Below are 17,910 nucleotides of genomic sequence, written 5' to 3'. Positions count from 1 at the left end.
GACATCCAAAGATGAGGGCAGCCTTTCTGGGGCCAGAGGTCCACCCACGAGGCTGATGAATCAGGTGTGAAACCAGCTCTGTAGCATCTGCACTCCCTCTCTGGCCTGCCTCCCAGCTGCCTGTCACTTCCTCCCCTGCCACCCTTATTTGGAGCCCATGACAGCTGAGCTGCAAACAGGAGAAGCTGGGCACAGGCCAACCGTCACCCTCTGCTTCCCGGCGTGGGTCCGTTGCCAAGGAGAAAGAATCCCGAGGCACGGCGGCGGGAAGATAACCAAAGACTCTTTTTTGCTCTTCTCACACCTTTGAAGTGGGAACCTCTTGAGGCAGATCAGCAAGAATGTGGCTCTTGCAGCTGAGGGTCTGGGGGGCGGCCTGGGCTGCTCAAGGCGGAAGGGCTGTGACAAGCTCTGCTGAATTGATAACTTTAAAAGGGCATCTTCTGCTGGCTCCTCTCTCTTCTGCTTTATCGCCGCAAGTGACAGAATGGGGAGGGTTCCAACCCTCCTGTGCTCTCACAGAGCTGGGGGGCTATAAAAACGGGAGGCGCTGAGCAGCTGGAGACAGTGACGGACAAAGGCTGAGAGAGGGAGATCACAGAGAAGCTAGAAGAGGCAGCAGACACCAGGTCGCACCTGACCTACATCAGCATGGGCTCCTTCTCCGCCATCACTGTGAGCCTCCTCCTCTTCCTGACCTTCTGGCTTCCAGGCCGTACTGGAGCAAACCCCCTGTACGATACCATGTCCAACGCAGACCTGATGGACTTCAAGGTAGGGCCAAGAAGGTGGGGAGGGCACAGCCTAGGTCAAGGGTCTTGCTGGAACTAAGCCTATTCCAATCTTCGTTTTCTTCAAGTCAGTAAGATGGCCTTTGTCTTTATTTTCCTTTTGTAAAGAACATCCTGGAGCACCTGGAGGAGAAGATGCCATTAGAAGATGAGGTTGTGCCTCCTCAGGTCCTAAACGACCAGACGGATGAAGCAGGGGCAGCTCTTAGCTCCCTCCCAGAGCTGCCATCCTGGACCAGGGAGGTCAGCGCCCCTCAGAGAGATGCAAGTGTCCTCGAACGGGGCCCCTGGGAGCCCGCCGATAGATCTGCCCTCCTAAAAAGCAAACTAAGGGCACTGCTCACTGCCCCTCGAAGTCTCCGGAGATCTAGCTGCTTCGGGGGCAGGATTGACAGGATTGGAGCCCAGAGTGGACTGGGCTGCAACAGCTTCCGGGTAAGAGGAATAAGGGATGGGAATGGGATGGGGAGGAAGAGAACTGTGGCACTGTCGGATGTTCTAGCCTTGCCAAAAAACAGTAGCAGGGAATGCCTCTGGCAGGAGAGACTGGTGTAGACACTTATCCCTCTAAGAGTTCTATCTCACCTTGGTGGATGTCCTACAAGTCTTAGGACAATGCCATTATCTGCTACAGCCTGTCCAGAAAAAAAAAAAAAAAAAAAAAAAAACTACCTCTATCTCTCTCTATATATAGGTATGGCTAAATAACCACTAGTGCTGGAAAAATTAAAATATTCACAGGGCAAAGTTATCTTTGCTCTGCTGATTGGGAGTTTGTGTCCTTCTCACCATTATAAGATCCTGACAGATTTAAATGACATTGACCAAAATTGTCCTTATTAGCTTTCTTATGAGTAAATTGCTTATTGGTTTATGAAACTCAGAGGGTTATCAAGCCGGAGTGGGGACTGGCAGGAAGTAGCAGGTCAGAGGTCAAGTTGAGAGATTTGGCACAGTATAGCCACGTCACCAAGACAAATATGTTCTTCTCTCTGTAGTATCGAAGATAACAGCTGGGGAGGAAAAGGTGGCCAGACCCAGGGAGCACATCGCCCGAGATCTTCAAGGCCTGTCTCACGCAGCTTGATCTCATCTCATTGCCGGGCAGGTGCGGGGAAACACCGTGCTGAACGGGAGTTGCCGCTGCCTGCCTTCCTCTCTCACAGTCTATGCGCAGTGTAGATAAGTGTTAAGCATGGCTTCCCGCCTCTCTCACCCCGTGCATTATGGTAGTTCTCCACCCTTTACTGAAAGCAGTTGGGGGAAAAAAAAAAAAAGCAACAAATTAATAAACTTCAGCACCACGGACAGAAACCACGGTCTGAGTTGGTGTCCTTTCGTCCTAGCCCAGCTTCCCTGCCACTTGTCTCTTGGTCAGAAAGAGCCCTCCCTCCCTTCCTGTCATGTCTGCTCTCTTCCCTTCTTTATTTCTTGCTTGGGGCAGAGATTCAAACCTCAGTTCTCAACTACTCTGCCAACGACTCCGGCCTCAGTCACAGAACCTGCCAAAGCCCACACAGACCGCAAGGGCACTGGGTTTTTTTGTTTGTTTGTTTTGTTTTGTTTTTTGAGGTTGGGTTTCACTCTAGTCCAGGCTGACCTGGAATTCACTATGCAGTCTCGGGTGGCCTCAAACTCATGGCGATCCTACCTCTGTCTCCTGAGTGCAGGGATTAAAAGGCGTTGTGCCACCACACCTGGCTCCGGCATTGGTTTTTTGTTTTTTATTTTTTTGGATTTTTTTTTAAAATTTTTATTAACATTTTCCATGATTATAAAATATATCCCATGGTAATTCCCTCCCTCCCCACCCCCACACTTTCCCATTTGAAATTCCATTCTCCATGATATTACCTCCCCATTACAATCATTGTAACGGCATTGGTTTTTAAATCCAGGATTTGCTCAAGTTTATGAAAAGGAAGCTCACCAACATCCGGGCTTTTCCCTGTTGACAGTTTATGAACTGTGCACCCAACAGACAATGTCTTGTGCCCCAGCAGGTTTTGGTTCCAGCCTTCATGGTTTGAAGGAACATTTGGAAAACGAGGTTGCTATGTAAATCTCCTGTCACATCTGCAAGCTGCCTGCTGGGGCTAAATGAGTTATACTTTACTTCGGACAAGTCAGCAAAGGGAGAACCTCATAGTTGGGCAAAATGAAGAAAGGTTTTCCATGCAGACAAGCTACAGGCTCAAGTACTTTGTGAATGAGCCCCCTCCCCCAACACACACACTCTCGGTGTCTCACTAATTCAGTCAGTCAGCAGTGTGGTTTTTTTTTTTTTTTTTTTTTTAACCCATGGAGCCAAGAGCATTTGAAAAATAGTGTGGCCTCCCTAACTCAGGACTAAGGTGCCTGGGGTTGCAGATTATACTGAGGTGAGTGGGCTTGGGAAGAGGCAGCATTTTCTTTTTGAAAAATTATTTATTCATTTATTTGAGAGAGACAGAGAGACGGAGTATGTATGGGCATGCCAGGGCCTCCTGCCACTGTAAACAAACTCCAGATGCAGGCGCCCCTTTGTGCATCTGGCTTTCCATGGGTCCTGGTGACTTGCACCCAAGCCATCAGGCTTTGTTTGTTGGTTTGCAGTGGCCTAAGGCCCTGCCACACCCATTCTGTCTCTCTTTGCTAGCAAATAAATAAAAACACGTTTTCAAAAAAAAAAAAAAAAAAAAGAGTCCGTTAGCCTGCATGGTGGCACACACCTTTAATCTCAGCACTAGGAAAACAGAGGTAGGTGGATCACCATGAGATTGAGGCAACCCTGAGACTACACAGTGTAATTCCAGGTCAGCCTGGGGTAGATTGAAACCCTATCTTGAAGAAAACCAAACAATTTTAAAAAATGAGTCTCTTGGGCTGGAGGATGGCTTAGTGGTTAAGGTGCTTGCTGACAAGGCTGAAGGACCCAGGTTCGATTTCTCAGTACCCGTGTAAAGCCAGATGCACAAAGTAGCCCATGCATGTGGAATTCTGTTTGCAGTGGCTAGAAGCCACACATACTCTCTCTCTCTCAAATAAATAAATAAAATAAAAATAACCACTGGTAAATTTTTTAAAAGTCTCTTCATGGCACCTCTCCCCTCACCCCTGCAGTACCGAGACTGAACTCTAGACAAGTGCTCTACCATTGAACTAAATCCCCAACCCCTCACGGCACCTTCCGTTAAGTACATGAGTTGCTGCGTCTGCGTGCCTGTGTGCCTAGACTATAGGCGCCTGAAGGAGACACCCTTGAGCACTCCCTCAGTCAGCACTGCAGAATTGTGGGCCAAGTTGTACAGAAATGAGAAGAGGAAACCAAGTATCTGGGTGTCCTTGAGGAGGGCAGAGGAGGACCAGATAAGGGGTTGAGGTGGTGGAAAACTAACCACATCCAATCAAAATGCTCATTTGGACTTCAAAGCAGGAGGGCAGAAAGCTTTGGTCAGAGTCATAATTGGCCACAGTGCTAAGCGTAAGTGACTAAGTGCTCGGCACTAAGTGGGACATCTGTATCATTCCATCAAGGCACAGAAACTCTGCAGGAGCAGAAAGAATGCAAAAGCCAGACGGGGAGTGGTACGAAGCGCTGACTTCTTAGCATGACATGGCTGTTGGACTCATGAACTCACAGCAGCTGTGATTACCTGTGTAAGATCTGCACAATGTTGGGCTCATCAACCTCCTTTCATGGGCCAGGGGTACTCAAAAGGCACCATCCCTCCCTAAGGATCTAGACACAATGGTTGACTGGGAGGAAGAAACTCTCTCTTCAGTGGTGTTACCATTGGCAAGATGCCCATACCCCTGTAAGCAACCTTAATGAAACTCACTAGGTCATTAAAAAGGGGGGTGGGGGCTGGAGAGATGGCTTAGCGGTTAAGGAGCACACCTGTGAAGCCTAAAGACTCCAGCTCAACTCTCTAGGTCCCACGTAAGACAGATGCTCGTGGGGGCACATGCGTCTGGAGTTCATTTGCAGTAGCTAGAGGCCCTGGCATGCCCATTCTCTCTCCTTCTCTCTGTCTCTAATAATAAATAAAAATAAAATCTTTTAAATAAAAAAAGAGGGGTGGGGATGGAGATGACTCAGTGGTTAAAAGCACTTGCTTGCAAAGTCTAATAGCTTAGGTTCAATTTCCCAGTACCCATGTAAAGCCAGATGCACAAAGTGGTATACACATCTGGAGTTAATTTGCAGTGGCGAGAGGCCATGGTGCACACATTATCTCTTCTTGCAAATAAATAATAAAAAATATTTTTCTTTTATTTGAGGGAGGGGGCAGATAGAGAATGGGTGTGCCAGGGCCTCTAGTCACTGTGAATGAACTCCAGATGCCCGTGTCACCATGTGCATCTGGCTTATTTGGATACTGGGAAATCCAACCTGGATCCTTAGTTCCACAGGAAAGTGCCTTAACTAGTAAGCCATCTCTCCAGTCCCATAAAAATGTACTTTTAAAAATAGAGAGCCGGGCATGGTGGCAAATACCTTTAATATCAGCACTGGGAAGGCTGAGGTAGGAGGATCACCATGAGTGTAAAGCCAGCCTGGGCTACGGAGTGAGTTCCAGGTCAGCTGGCTAGAGTGAGACTCTGACTCATAAAAGCATTATCCATGGAAGTAGAACAGGGACTAGAAAGGGAGTGGGATGAGAGGGTAATGGGGAGCTCCGAATAGGATGAAGTGCCTTGTATACAGGGACGAAAACGTCATAATGGAACTTATTATTACACATAATATATACCTGTATATACTAAAATATGATTTGAGAGAGGAAATGAATGAGTGTGCCAGAGCCTCTGGCTGTTGCAAACGAGTTTGACACATGTGCCATTTTGTGCATCTGGCTTTATGTGAGTACTGGGGATTCAAACCCTGGTCAACCCTGCTTTGCCAACAAGCATCTTTGGCCAGTGAGTCATCTTCCCAGCCCCTGCTAATTAACATACGATAATGCAAACCATAAAAAAAGAAGCCAAGAGGCAGAGAGAGAAAGGAACAAAGGTAAAACACACAGGGAAAAGCCGGCTGTGGTGGCGCACGCCTTTAATCCCAGCACTGGGGAGGCAGAGGTAGGAGGATCACTTGAGTTTGAGGCCAGCCTGAGAAGACTCCATAGTGAATTCTAGGCCAACCTGGGCTAGAGTGAGACCCTAGCTTGAAAAACAACCAACCAACCAACCAACCAACCAACCAACCAACCAACCAACCAAACAACAATAACAAAATCCCAGACCAGTCTGGCACCTCAGAGTTCCATATGTTGAGAGGGAAGTGGAAATCCAAGGACTCTCCCTAAGAGTCGTCATAATGAGTGTTCTAAGTGCAAGTGACACAAAGAGATAAGCACACAAGGTAGGAAGTGCCCCTGGGACCTGGAGGAAATTGAAAATAGTGCGGGAGCTTGACTGTTCCTCCTACCGGGGAAAGGCAGCTCAGTTGCGCAGAGAGGAGAAAGTCACACTTCCTGCAAGACAGAAAGCAAGGAAATGGAGAAAGAGTAAGGGCAGAGGGCATGGACAGAGCCAGCCACGAGGTCTCCACGTCTGCAGACGCAGCATGGACTGCGTCTCTCCTGGCTGGATGCCAGGGGGCTGCTGGGGACAAAGTCCACAAATGAGCACTGAGGAACTTGAAAGGAACCCTAAGTTGGTCTGGAAATCAGAAGTCAGCAGGAAGGGGAACATTCTGCAGGAGAAAAAGGTCAGTAAACCGGAAGGACCAGTGCCCACTGGACAAGAGAAAGAACGCTGGCAGCAGACCTAGGCTCTGTTTCACAAAGACAGTGGATGACACAGGCAGGTGAGAGTCACTACAAACAGGCCTTCGGGGCAAACGGCGGGGCTGTGCGGCCATAAGACACCGAGCTGGGTGTGGTGGTGCATGCCTGTAATCTTAGCACTTGGCAGGTAGAGACAGGAGGATGGAGAGTTCAAGGTCATCTTTAGCTACTTAGCAAGCTCGAGACCAGCCTAGGCTACATGAGATCCTGTTTCAAAAACAAGGGGGGGGGGGGAGGCTGGAGGAATGGCCTAGCAATTCAGGCATTTGCCTACAAAGCCAAAGGACCCAAGTTCAATTCCCTAGGACCCACGTTAGCCAGATGCACAAGAGGATGCACACGTCTGGAGTTTGTTTGCAGTGGCTGGAGGTCCTGGTGTGCCCATTCTCTCTCTCTCTCTCCTCCTCTTTCTTTGTCAAATAAATAAATAAAAATAAAGTATCTTTAAAAAAAATGACTACCTCCAGCAGATTTTCTGGGGGTAAAAAAACACAAGGAGTAAAGGGCTGAGGAGATGGCTCAGCAGTGAAAGGCACTTGCTTGAAAGGAGCAAAATAAAAGCCAAGCACCCTAGAGAGAAACGAGCACATGGAGACAGAGGCCAAAGGAGACAGGCGCAGACATTTTATTCCCACATGTCAGGGTTACCATGAGAACTTCCAACTTCCAAAGTTCAAATAAAAATAGAATTTGAAAATTAAAAAAAATACCATTTATATACACAGTGGGATTAGCTAATGTTACTGTATAAACAAACAGTGCAAACGGAAGGACGGAGCTGCGGCTGTGGAAAGGGCAGGGTCCACAGGAGCCAAGGGCAGTACTGCACGTCAACACAGCCAGCCCAGCAGGCCAAGCTGGCCTCTCCGGAAGTCGTGGTGTCATCAGGGCTGTCAGTGTGCACTTCTGCATCAGGACAGTGACATGGCTTTCTGGGTCAATGTCAATCCCAGCTGGAACTATTAAGTACAAGTACACAATTCCCACTGGGGACTTGCGTGTTTCCCCCACTCCTGGATCACCTCATCCAGTAAGCCATAAAATGCCAAGCTGGAGAAGAAACACAAGAAGCCATCTGACCAAGCCCAGACGCCCTCCATGGAATTGTCTGCTGCGGTGCCACAGCACTGGGGACCACAGGGCTGGTAGCTTCCAATCAACAGCAATTGGTGGTAAGAGCGGAGGTTTACAGTTACCGGTCATGACTACAGAAGCTGTCTTTGGGCTTTTCTGGAAATGACAGGTACAGGCAGAAGCAAATGTACCCTAGGAGCCACCTGGGCTTGGGTCTTCCCTGGAGTGGGGGTGGGGAGGGGGCATCTGCACTCTATGTCTATTCTGAACTTAAACTGATGGTGACTTAAACACAGGCACAGGAGGGACAAATCCCTACCAACCACAAAGGTGGCTGCGGAGCCATGCCCTCAAAGTCAAGGTGCTCTGCCCACCTGTGAGGGCAGGAAGCAGGACGCAGCTTCTATGGCAAGTGACACACCTTTCTCTTGAACTGAGCAACTGGTTTCCTTCTTGAGAAAAAGAAGAAACAATATGGCAGGCTCTGAACACTGCCATTAAATGACCCTGTTTCGAAGGGTTATGATTTTCAAAACTCACTATTGGGTGTTATCTATCACTCCTCATTCACAGGTCAGGTGCATCTCCCAAAGCTACAAAGTGTATAAGCCAAGGTTGTTCTGGTCAAAAAGATAACATAATAGGGACAATAGACAGGGCCATGGGCCACAATTGCTGGAAAAGATCTAAGACGGCCCCCATCACTAGAACGTACTGAACACAAGACCCTGCCCAGCCCAGCCAGGAGTACTCCACACCCAGGAAGACATGCCATATGGAGTCCCATGGTTTAAAAAACATTGAATGTGAATAAACTCACTCCATCTTGTGTCCCAAAGAACAGCTGCCATAGGGACACTAGGCTGGAGAAAGGAAGTGCAAATGCCCCTGCCCGGATGTTCACTGTGGCGCCTACTTAGGGGACCAGCAGCCAGGAGAGAACGAAGTCATGAAAGATCAGGCAGGCATGTGTACACGTGTGCAGACATGTTCCTTCCATGATGCAGACAAGAGTATCTCCTTACATCCCAGCCCGGCAGTCTCTGTGGAGGCTGTGAGCCCTCAGGAGGAGGGTTTGAGTGGGCAGCAGGGAGTGGTGAGCGTGAAGGGAAAAAGCCTCCTTCAAAGAGTTACCTGCTTTCTCGTAACATGTGCCTGAGTGGCTCTGGCTCACACGGCTCCTTGACAAATGACAGAGCCATCCCAGTCCCTGGCGCACACAGAAGTGGTTCTGATTAGGTTCCCCACTTTTGGTTAACTTTGGGAATGAGACCACCAGGAAGACAGAAATGAAACCTTAGAAAGTCTAGCAAGTTATGGAAGTTAAGGACCAGGAATGAATGGGGAAGACGCACTCCTGGGAGACCAGGTTTAGTTCACACATGAAGATTGCGGAAAACTTCAAAGTGAAGGGAGATGTCACTGTGACTTTCAATAGGCTGTGGTCCACAGGCTGTTAGTGGGATTTCAATACTTTGTGCTCCTGGGTAGTGGTGATTCTAAGGAGCTCTGAGTGTGGGGAGAGATCCAGAACACATATTTGCTCCTGGAAAACAGACATCTCCCTTGAGCAGATGGACCAGAGATGCTGAGAGGGCCTGCATGGTTTCACTCCCCAGCACTGCAAAGAACAGGACCCCTAGAGGAAGGCCTCCCTGTACTTGGGTAATCCTTTCAGTGCCCAATTCCTAAACTTAGAAATGATCTGATTTGCAAATGGCATTCCCAGTGCTGTCTCAGCGCAAGTCTCTCCCAGAACAGTTAAGGCAATAATCAGGCTCTCCAGGAAAGCCACAGGGGGGCAGAAAACTGCTCCAAGTGTCCCCCAGGTACCCAGCCTGACTTTACCTCTGGCCCTGGCTCTTTCAGGAATCTGTGCCAATCAATAATGGATGGCAGGGGTCAGGGGAGCAGGAAACAGAGGATACTTGTTGAGGAAGTTAGCAAAGCCCCAACTTTCAGTTCAACACCACCCGGGGCCTCTGGTCAGCCAAGCAGTCTGTGACTCCAGGCTTTCTGAGTGCATGGGTGACTGAGAGCCTTTGTGCCAGCTGTGGGGCCGGCAAGTGAGTGAGCCACTTGCAGGGACAGCTCCGGGAGAGTGGGCTGGCAGTGGCAGAAGGCTGCTGGGCCATCAGAGGGTCTGGTAGTGCTGCCTCAGCCGGGCCTGCAGGAACTCATATGTCAGGTTGTGCCGCGTAATGATCCCCACGATCTAGGCAAGAAGAAAATACCCAAGTCACCTGCGCAGTCAAGGACCGTGTATAAGAAAAGCCTTGGGAGTGTGTAACAGGGTGTAGAAAGAGACAGAATTATGGGGGGGAAAGGGTGGACAGATAGCTCAGCTGTTAAAGGCACTTGCTTGCAAAGCCTGAAGACCTGGGTTCAAATCCCCAGTACCCATGTAAAACCAGATACACACAGTGATGTATGTATATATCTGCAGTTCATTTGCAGTGATAGGCTCTAACCACCCATTTCCCCTCTTTCTTTTTCTCATTCTTTCTGCTTGCCCAAAAATAAACAGAGTTGGGTCAGGATAAGGCAAGCACACTCATTTCACTGGCTTCCTGACCCTAGACAAGAATTAGGATTCATGATCTGGAGGCCAGGAGACAAATGTACCTACAAAAAGGGTTTCAATGTCTCTGTGGTGCAATCAGTTAAGTGTGTTTGGCTGTTTACCAAAAAGTTGGTGGTGGTTTGAGCCCACCCAGGGACATGAAGTTGGCTGGACATGGTGGCACAAGCCGTTAATCCCAGCACTTGGGAGGCAGAGGTAGGAGGATCGCTGTGAGTTTGACCCCATCCTGAGACTACAAAGTGAATTACAGGTCAGCCTTAGAGCAAGACCCTACCTCAAAAAACAAAACAACAAAACAACAAAAAAAGCACTTCAGCTGGGCCAGCTAGCATTGACCCAAGTGAAGCAGGGCAACAGGAGAGGCTGGGGACAGATGGGGAAACACCTCCCCAAAGAAGCCACCTGCCTTCTCCTAACATGCTTCTTGCTGGTTTTGGTTTGGAAGAATAGTGTCTCACCATGTAGCCCAGGCTTCTTGTGTGCTACGATTACAGGTATGAGTCACCATGCCCAACTGAACTGATTTCATGTATTTGTTTGTAAGTAAATGAATGCTAAGTACATGCTCTATCATTGAGCTGCACTCTTGGGCCTGGAACATCCTGTCTGTTTATTTTACTTTATTTTGAGAGAGAGAGAGAGAAAATTTTCATGCCAGGGCCTCAGCCACTAAAATCAGGCTACAGATGTTTGTGCCTCCTAGTGGGCATGTGTGACCTTGTGCTTGCCTCACCTTTGTGCATCTGGCTTATGTGGGATCTGGAGAGTCGAACATAGGTCCTTACGCTTCACAGGCAAGCGCCTTAACTGCTAAGCCATCTCTCCAGACCTGGAACATCCTTTTTAAAAAATTTTTATTTATCTATTTATTTGAGAGAGAGAGACAGAGAGTGGGAGGGAGTGAATGGGTACACCAGGGCCTCCAGCTACTGCAAATGAACTCCAGATACATGCGCCACCTTGTGCATCTGGCTTATGTGGGTCCTAGGGATTTGAACCGAGGTCCTTTGGCTTTGCAGGCAAACACCTTAACCGCTAAGCCATCTCTCCAGCCCCAAACATCTTGTCTTAAATGGGGCACATGCTAAACCTAGTAACACAAACCTGTAATGCCAGAACTTAGGAGGCTGAGGCAAAAGAGCTGCCTCAAGTTAAAGACCAGCCTGGGCTACACAGGGAGTACCATGCCAGAGGGAAAGAAAACAGGAATCACGGATGAGCGAGGAAAGAGAGGAAGATAGAAAAGTAGTGCTGTTATCAGGCCAAGACAGATCCTGTGCCTTTAAAGAGGCACCATTTCCTAGGTGGCTGTTTTTTTATGACATACCCTAAAAGCCTTCAAAAGGGAAGTGAAACAAATGCCCAACAAAAAGGACAGAGGAGCTGGAGAGATGGCTTAGTGGTTAAGGCACTTGCCTGTGAAACCTGAGGACTCAGGTTTAATTCTCCAATACCCACATAAGCCATCTGTACAAGATGGTGTATGCGTCTGGAGTTCATCTGCAGTGGCCAGAGGCCCTGGTGTGGCCCTTTCTGTCTCTCTCTCTCAAATAAATCAACATTAAAAAAAAAAAGAGAGAGAGGATGACACTGGACACCAAGATAACCAAACCACAGAGGCAGGGACATTGCTTGGAGCTCAATGACAGAATGTCTGCCTAACACACCTACAGACAACACCCACCAGACATGCACGTTCTGTTGTGGAGAGTCATTTCCTATAGAATGAGCTGAAACCCACTATAAACAGTGATTTCATGGCATGGTATGGTGGCATACACAGATGAGAGAAGAGAAACCCCATGGGGTTGAGAGACAGCATGCAAACGCCACCTGCTGGCCAATGTGTCAGACTCCCCAACTCACCTCTCCTACTGCATTCACCACAGGCAAGTGGCGCAGGCCCATGGTTCTGAACAGGTTGAAAACTTGGGAGACATGGGTGTTAGGGGAGACGGTGAATGGCGAAGGGTTCATATATGGGGTGACATCCTACAGAAGAGATGGCAAGAGTCACTGACAGCCTGGGTGGAACATGGTAGGAGCAGCTGCACTGTACATGTGGCGACCCCCCCCCCACAGCACTCCTTACCACGATCATCCGGGGGTTGAGCAGGGTGAGGTCCAGGTCATGTATGTCAGGGTACCGCGGGTAGTCCTCAGCCATCTCAGCATAGGAAAGGCGTGGCTGGCTGGCACTCTGCAATCACAAACAAGACAGTGTCCTTGCAACAAGCAGCAGGAGCCAGTAGGGCCACACTTCAAGCCCCTACCCTTTTATGTCCATCTATCAGCCAGGCACCTGCTCAGCAGGAGGTGACAGAGAAGAGCCTGCAGCAGGTGCAGAAGGAGGACACCTGGTCCAAAAGTGAGTCATTCCAACTAAGAAAACTGTTCATGGGGTTATGTCCCCCAAAGACACAGCTAGTCAAGTAGCGTGCTTGCCATACAAGCATGAGAACCAAGTTCAGAGTCCATTTAAATGCTGGCTGTGGTAGCACATGCCTGCAATGCCAGCACTCCTACAACAAGAGAGGAGGAGACAGGACAATCCTGAAGCTCGCAGGCCAGCTAGTCTGGTATACCAAGTAGTGAACAAGAGACTCTACCTCAAACAAGGTGGAAGGTGACCTGACATCATGGCATGTGCCTGCCTACACTCACCTAGGCATATCAAACATACATGAACACACTATGATTTAAATAAAAAAAAAAAAGACATAACCAAGTTGAAAGCCCTAGTACTTAATGAGATCATGAAGTGCCCTTACTGGAAGCAGGGTTTCTGTACAAGTACTCAAGACAAGGTCATCCTGGGTACATGAGGCATCCTTACTAAACGAGGAGTGGTTATACAGACAGAACCATGTGACAACAGGGGAAAACTGCAACCAAGTGACTCTAGGTGCTTCAGCCATGCATGACTAGGAAGAGGTTTGGAGGACCCTCTCCGAGCACCTTTACAAAGCCCAGCTCCACTGGCCCTGTGTTCTACTTCTGGCCTTGAAGTATGAAAGACCTTGTTTCAAGTTACCAGGTTGATGGCATTTTGATGTTGTAGCCACAGGACAGTATCACAGGAGTTCTGCAGCTACCCCTATATTCTGGCTCTTGGACTGTCCCCCAGTTCTCACTGTTGCTGTCACAAGGTAGGTGGGCCAGTACAAAGGCTCACAGGGTGGGTACAGTAGCCACATACACTGGCCACAGTTCTCCCCAAGTGAGATCCTGGTCTCCTAATTCACTCTGGCACCCCAACCTGACTCATAGCTAGACCCCCTGCAATGGTCTGCCACATACTGGGCAGTCCTGAATCCCTGCACTTACCAGGCTGGACTAGACCAGGGGCTCCATGACCCAGCCCATGTCACCCTGCCTACTCTTGCCCCTGGGCTACATATCTACCTTTACTTCCTCCAGCTAGGCTGGTCCTCACCCATACTCTACCTGGAGCCTTTTCTAACCCTGCTTTCTGCAAGCCTGTCAGACCAGAGGGACTCAGTGTTCCCCCAGCAGGACCCACCCAGGAAACCAGGTCTTAGGGTGATCTGCTCAGGTTCCTGCTGAAAATAGAGTTTTAGGTGTGGCCTAGGGTACCACAGGGACAACAACCATATGCAAGAGAAGAGAGAGCTACAGTGGACCTGGAAGGAAGAAGGGTGCTTAGACTTAGAAAATCCACTTATCCCAGAAATTAAAATAACACAGTACTAAAGCCAGGTGTGGTGTTGCATGCCTATAATCCCAGGCAGAGGATCAGAGTTCAAGGCAATCCTTAGAAACATTGCAAGTTCAAGGCCAGCCTGGGCTCAAAAAATAAACATCCAGGTCTGGAGAGATGTCTTAGTGGCTAAGGCCTTTGTCTGCGAAGCCTAAGGACCCAGGTTCAATTCCCCAGTACCCACATAAGCCAGGCGCACAAGGTGGCACATACATGTGGAGTTCATTTGCAGTGGCTAGAGGCCCTGGAGTGCCATTCTCTATCTGCCTCCTTCCTTACCTCCCTCTCCCTAGCCCCCCCTCTCTCAAATAATTAATATTTAAAATAAACAGATAAACAAACATCCACAGTATTAATAAAAGCCCATGGGCCAACAGCATAATATTAGACAAGAGAGGCAGAGGCTAAGCAAAGAATGACTGCAGAGAACTTGTCCTCTACCCCTCATGTCACCTGGGGAGACCCCAACACAGCAGAGGCTGTTCATGAAGACTGCCAGCAGCCTGTGGACACACAAACATCGGAACTACCCCTCTCTCCTACCACCCTCCCGCCTTCCAGCACCCCCAGGCAAGGAGACTTACGGACTGACTTTCAGAATAACAAACTCCTCGGACAAGCAGGGTAACAAGCTGAGAGCGAAGGATGAGGCCGTGGAAGGTCAGCGGGCGGAAGCGCTCCTCCATGGTCCAATCTTCACTTGGGGACTGGTCAGGGTATAGGTTGGGGTAGGGAGTGTATCTGTTACACAAAAACCAGACGCTGCATAGTATACCCTCAGCAAGGTGGCTTTTTCGCCTGTGTTCTGATGCCCTCCCCATTCCCAGCAAGTGTGGGAACTACCTACCACCCGCTGCATACAGGGTGGCCCCGTGTGGAGGCTGCAGCAGCTGGCCTAGCTCCTCACCTCCTCTCCAGCATCTGCTGCAGCAGGTCCTCCTTCTCGGCTGGCTCCTCAGAAGCCACGTGCTCATCACACATGTTGCGCAGCTCGCTGGACGGGTAGGACTTCATGGATTGGCTCCGTCTGCGCTGCTCTCCAGCCCGGGTCAGGATGCTGGATTTCTGGGGACAGGGAGTGAGGATGATGACAGGCTTCTACAGGGCGCCTGCAGGTGGCTGTGCTGGGCATGACCCTGGAGGACTGCAAGCCACTCGCAGGGGGCCAGTCAGAATCCTTGGACTTGGTTATGGACCCTGCGGTTTTTTCATAAATCTTTGTTTCTTGTTTGTTTGTTTCTTCAAGGTAGGGTCTCATCTGATACCGACTTTGTAGTCCCAGACTGGTCTTAAATTCATGGTAATCCTACCTCTGCCTCCCCAGTACTGGGATGAAAGGTGTTTCTGTGGTGTTAGTGATTAAACGTGAACCCAAAGCCTCACACATGCTAGGTCAGAGCTCTACCACCGAGCTCGCCCCAGCCACTGTGGGTTGGCTAATCCTGCCGTCAATCTGGTTGGATGAGTGAAGCATACCTCCGGGTCTGTCTGTGGGGGTGTTTCCAAAGATGACTAGATCCTGAGAACTTACTTCTTTGATGGATTCACATGAAGGCGATTATTGAGAGATGGTGAAAAGTAGGAGGTGGTGCCTAACTGGAAGAAACAGATCTTCTACTTGGGTGGGGGATGTGTACCTTGCCGTGCCTTCGTCCAGTATTGTTTTCTGTTTCCTCTCTACCTGTGTCCTACCACACCTTCCCTGCCATGATGGACAGGCAAGTCTGAAACCCAGAGTGAAATAAATCCTTTCTCCTTTAAGTTGTCTATGTCACCTTTTTATGTCACACATTTTATCACAGGGATGCTAAAATGTCTAATACACCCTGCTGGCCCAGCATCCCTACTCCTTTCATTTGGAGGTGCACCTCAGTTCTCCAGAGGAAACAATCCTTCTTTCATGTCCTGTTCTGTCTTGGTGGGACTATAAAAGTCTGACCTATCCAAAGATACCAAAGCCAAGGGATCAGCACACAGCTCAGGGAAGACAACAGGCTGAACCTCCCAGACTGCGAGTTGGGAGCCAGAGAGTAGTCAGAACCTATTCATCCAGGGACCCCAAGGGGATTTGAGGCCTAGCACCTGTGTGCTCAGAGCTCCAGGCCCACCTCTGCAGCCGTCCTGCCACTCCTAAGTCTCCCAGGTAATTTAAGACAGGCTCTTGCTGTGGAGCCCAGGCTTGGCTCAGACTCACAGCAATCCTTCTGTCTGAGCCTTCACTGCTTTTTAACAGGCCAGAGACCATTTCTGTTGACAGCCCTAGAACCTTTCCTGATGGCTTGCACACAGCAAGTGATTAATAAAAAAGTCTGCTGACTTTAAAAGACCTGCAACCAGATGTAAGATTCACTCTGTCACACATAATGAGGTCATGGCATGTTTTCCCAAGAGCCAACAGAGTCTGCCCCAGCTCAGGAGTAGCAGTCTTGGGAGCTGCTGGCCTTTCCCATTGGCATCTCCTTTCTAGCCATTTTTATATATTTATTTGCAAAGGGGGTTGGGAAGAGAAGGAAGGAGGAAGAACAAGCATGGGCATGCCAGGGCCTCCTGCACTGGCAACAAACTGCAAATGCTTGTGGCATTCTGTGATTTGGTTTTACATGGGCATTGGGGAATCAAACTCTGGATGGCAGTCTTTGGTAACAAGTGCCTTTAACCACTGTGTGGTTTGATTCAGGTGCCCCCATAAGCATAGGTGTTCTGAATGCTAGTCTTCCCAGCTGATGGCAATTGGAAATTAAAGCCTCCTGGAGACAGAGTATTGTTGGGGGCGGGCTTATGAGTTTTATAGCTGGTTTCCCCTTGCCAGTGTTTGGCACACTCTCCTGTTCCTGTTGTACACCTGATGTTGGCCAGGCGTGATGTTCACCTTCTGCTCATGCCACCGTTTTCCCTGCTATCATGGAGCTTCCCCCGTGAGCCTGTGAGCCAAAATAAACCTCTTTTTTCCCCCCCACAACCAACCTGTTCTTGGTTGGGTGATTTCTATCAGCAATGCAAACCTGACTGCAACAGTAATGTTGATACCAAGAGTGGCATTGCTGCCTGACACCTGTGTGGCTTTGGCGTTTTGGAGCTGATTTTCAAGATGAAATATGGAAGGATTTAAAACCTTGGCCTAAGAGATGCCTTACAGTGCTTGATGGACTATTCTAGTCAGAGCTGAAAGGCCTAAATGCAGTAAGAACTATGGACTGTGATGTTTGGCTTATGAGGAGGGCGAGAAAGAGCTTTGCTTGGACTAGGCTAGAAGCAGTTTGTGTAAGATGCTTGCTGTTATATCCATGTCCTGAGAATTTATGCAGGGTTGCTTTGTGTAGAAATGGACTGGTGTGAGCAGAGGGATATAGCACAGAAAGAATGAAAATCTTTGGGTGAACTGCTGCCTGTTCAGATGCACTTGAGAGCTTATAATCTTTGAGATTGGGCCAGTTGACCTGCACTTGGGCAGCAGGAAGAATGTAGACTCTTTTGAAAGGGCTGAGTGCTCAAGGAGTGCCCTGTTCTTCAAAGTCTGTTTTATTCCTCCCTGGATTAACAAACTGGCACCCTACCTGGTATTGTGGAGTATAAGAAATGCAGGAAAGAGAGGGTCATTGAGTTTGCAACATGGTCTTGTGTTTTGGAAATGGCCATGGGCAGTGTAAAGCAGGTTTGCTGGAAGCCTGCATGGAGACCCCACGGGGCTGTGAGGGTCAACCATGGATTGCAGTGGAGACCCAGTGGAGATGCAGGGACCATGAGATAGCTGCCAAGGAGAGCTGCTGACCCCAGATGAAGTTTTCCAGGACTGTGAGTAGCCTAGCTGTAAGGGCAGAATTGGAACTCCAGAGACTTGATGCGGGTTAGAATTATCGGACTTGAAGACTTGCCATTGGCTACAGTTGGACTTGAAGCTACAGAGTTTGATGTTTGCCCTGGTTAAATCTTGTATTATGGTTGCATATTTCTTTGCTATGCCCAATG

The 17,910-nt window shown here is 49.0% G+C and overlaps 2 protein-coding genes across 2 annotated transcripts in view; one reads left to right on the top strand and one right to left on the bottom strand.

The window, feature by feature from the left end:
• The first annotated feature begins 382 nt into the window (after positions 1-382).
• On the top strand, positions 383-2,006 carry Nppa (natriuretic peptide A). The gene is made up of 3 exons (XM_045150613.1): positions 383-774; positions 900-1,226; positions 1,790-2,006. Exons 1-3 carry the CDS (start codon positions 652-654, stop codon positions 1,799-1,801), a joined length of 462 nt encoding a protein of 153 aa, XP_045006548.1. The 5' UTR covers positions 383-651; the 3' UTR covers positions 1,802-2,006.
• Positions 2,007-7,174: 5,168 nt separating this feature from the next.
• Positions 7,175-17,910, bottom strand: part of Clcn6 (chloride voltage-gated channel 6) — a 45,338-nt gene continuing 34,602 nt past the window's right edge. The window contains exons 19-23 of the mRNA XM_045150768.1: positions 14,852-15,009; positions 14,529-14,685; positions 12,316-12,423; positions 12,090-12,215; positions 7,175-9,854 (exon numbers count right to left, since the gene is read on the bottom strand). Of these exons, the coding sequence (XP_045006703.1) occupies positions 9,774-9,854; positions 12,090-12,215; positions 12,316-12,423; positions 14,529-14,685; positions 14,852-15,009 (630 nt within the window). The 3' untranslated portion in view covers positions 7,175-9,773. The remainder of the gene's footprint in view (positions 9,855-12,089; positions 12,216-12,315; positions 12,424-14,528; positions 14,686-14,851; positions 15,010-17,910) is intronic.

The sequence above is a fragment of the Jaculus jaculus genome, chromosome 5 (genome assembly GCF_020740685.1).
Source record: "Jaculus jaculus isolate mJacJac1 chromosome 5, mJacJac1.mat.Y.cur, whole genome shotgun sequence".
Taxonomy (NCBI): domain Eukaryota; kingdom Metazoa; phylum Chordata; class Mammalia; order Rodentia; family Dipodidae; genus Jaculus; species Jaculus jaculus.
Note: the sequence above shows the minus strand (reverse complement) of the source record. Positions and strands in the feature narration are given on the sequence as shown.

Coding starts and splice junctions, on each gene's coding strand:
- Nppa (XM_045150613.1), top strand. CDS start 652: ATGGGCTCCTTCTCCGCCATCACTGTGAGCCTCCTCCTCTTCCTGACC. Junction 775..899: donor CAGACCTGATGGACTTCAAG/GTAGGGCCAAGA, acceptor CCTTTTGTAAAG/AACATCCTGGAGCACCTGGA.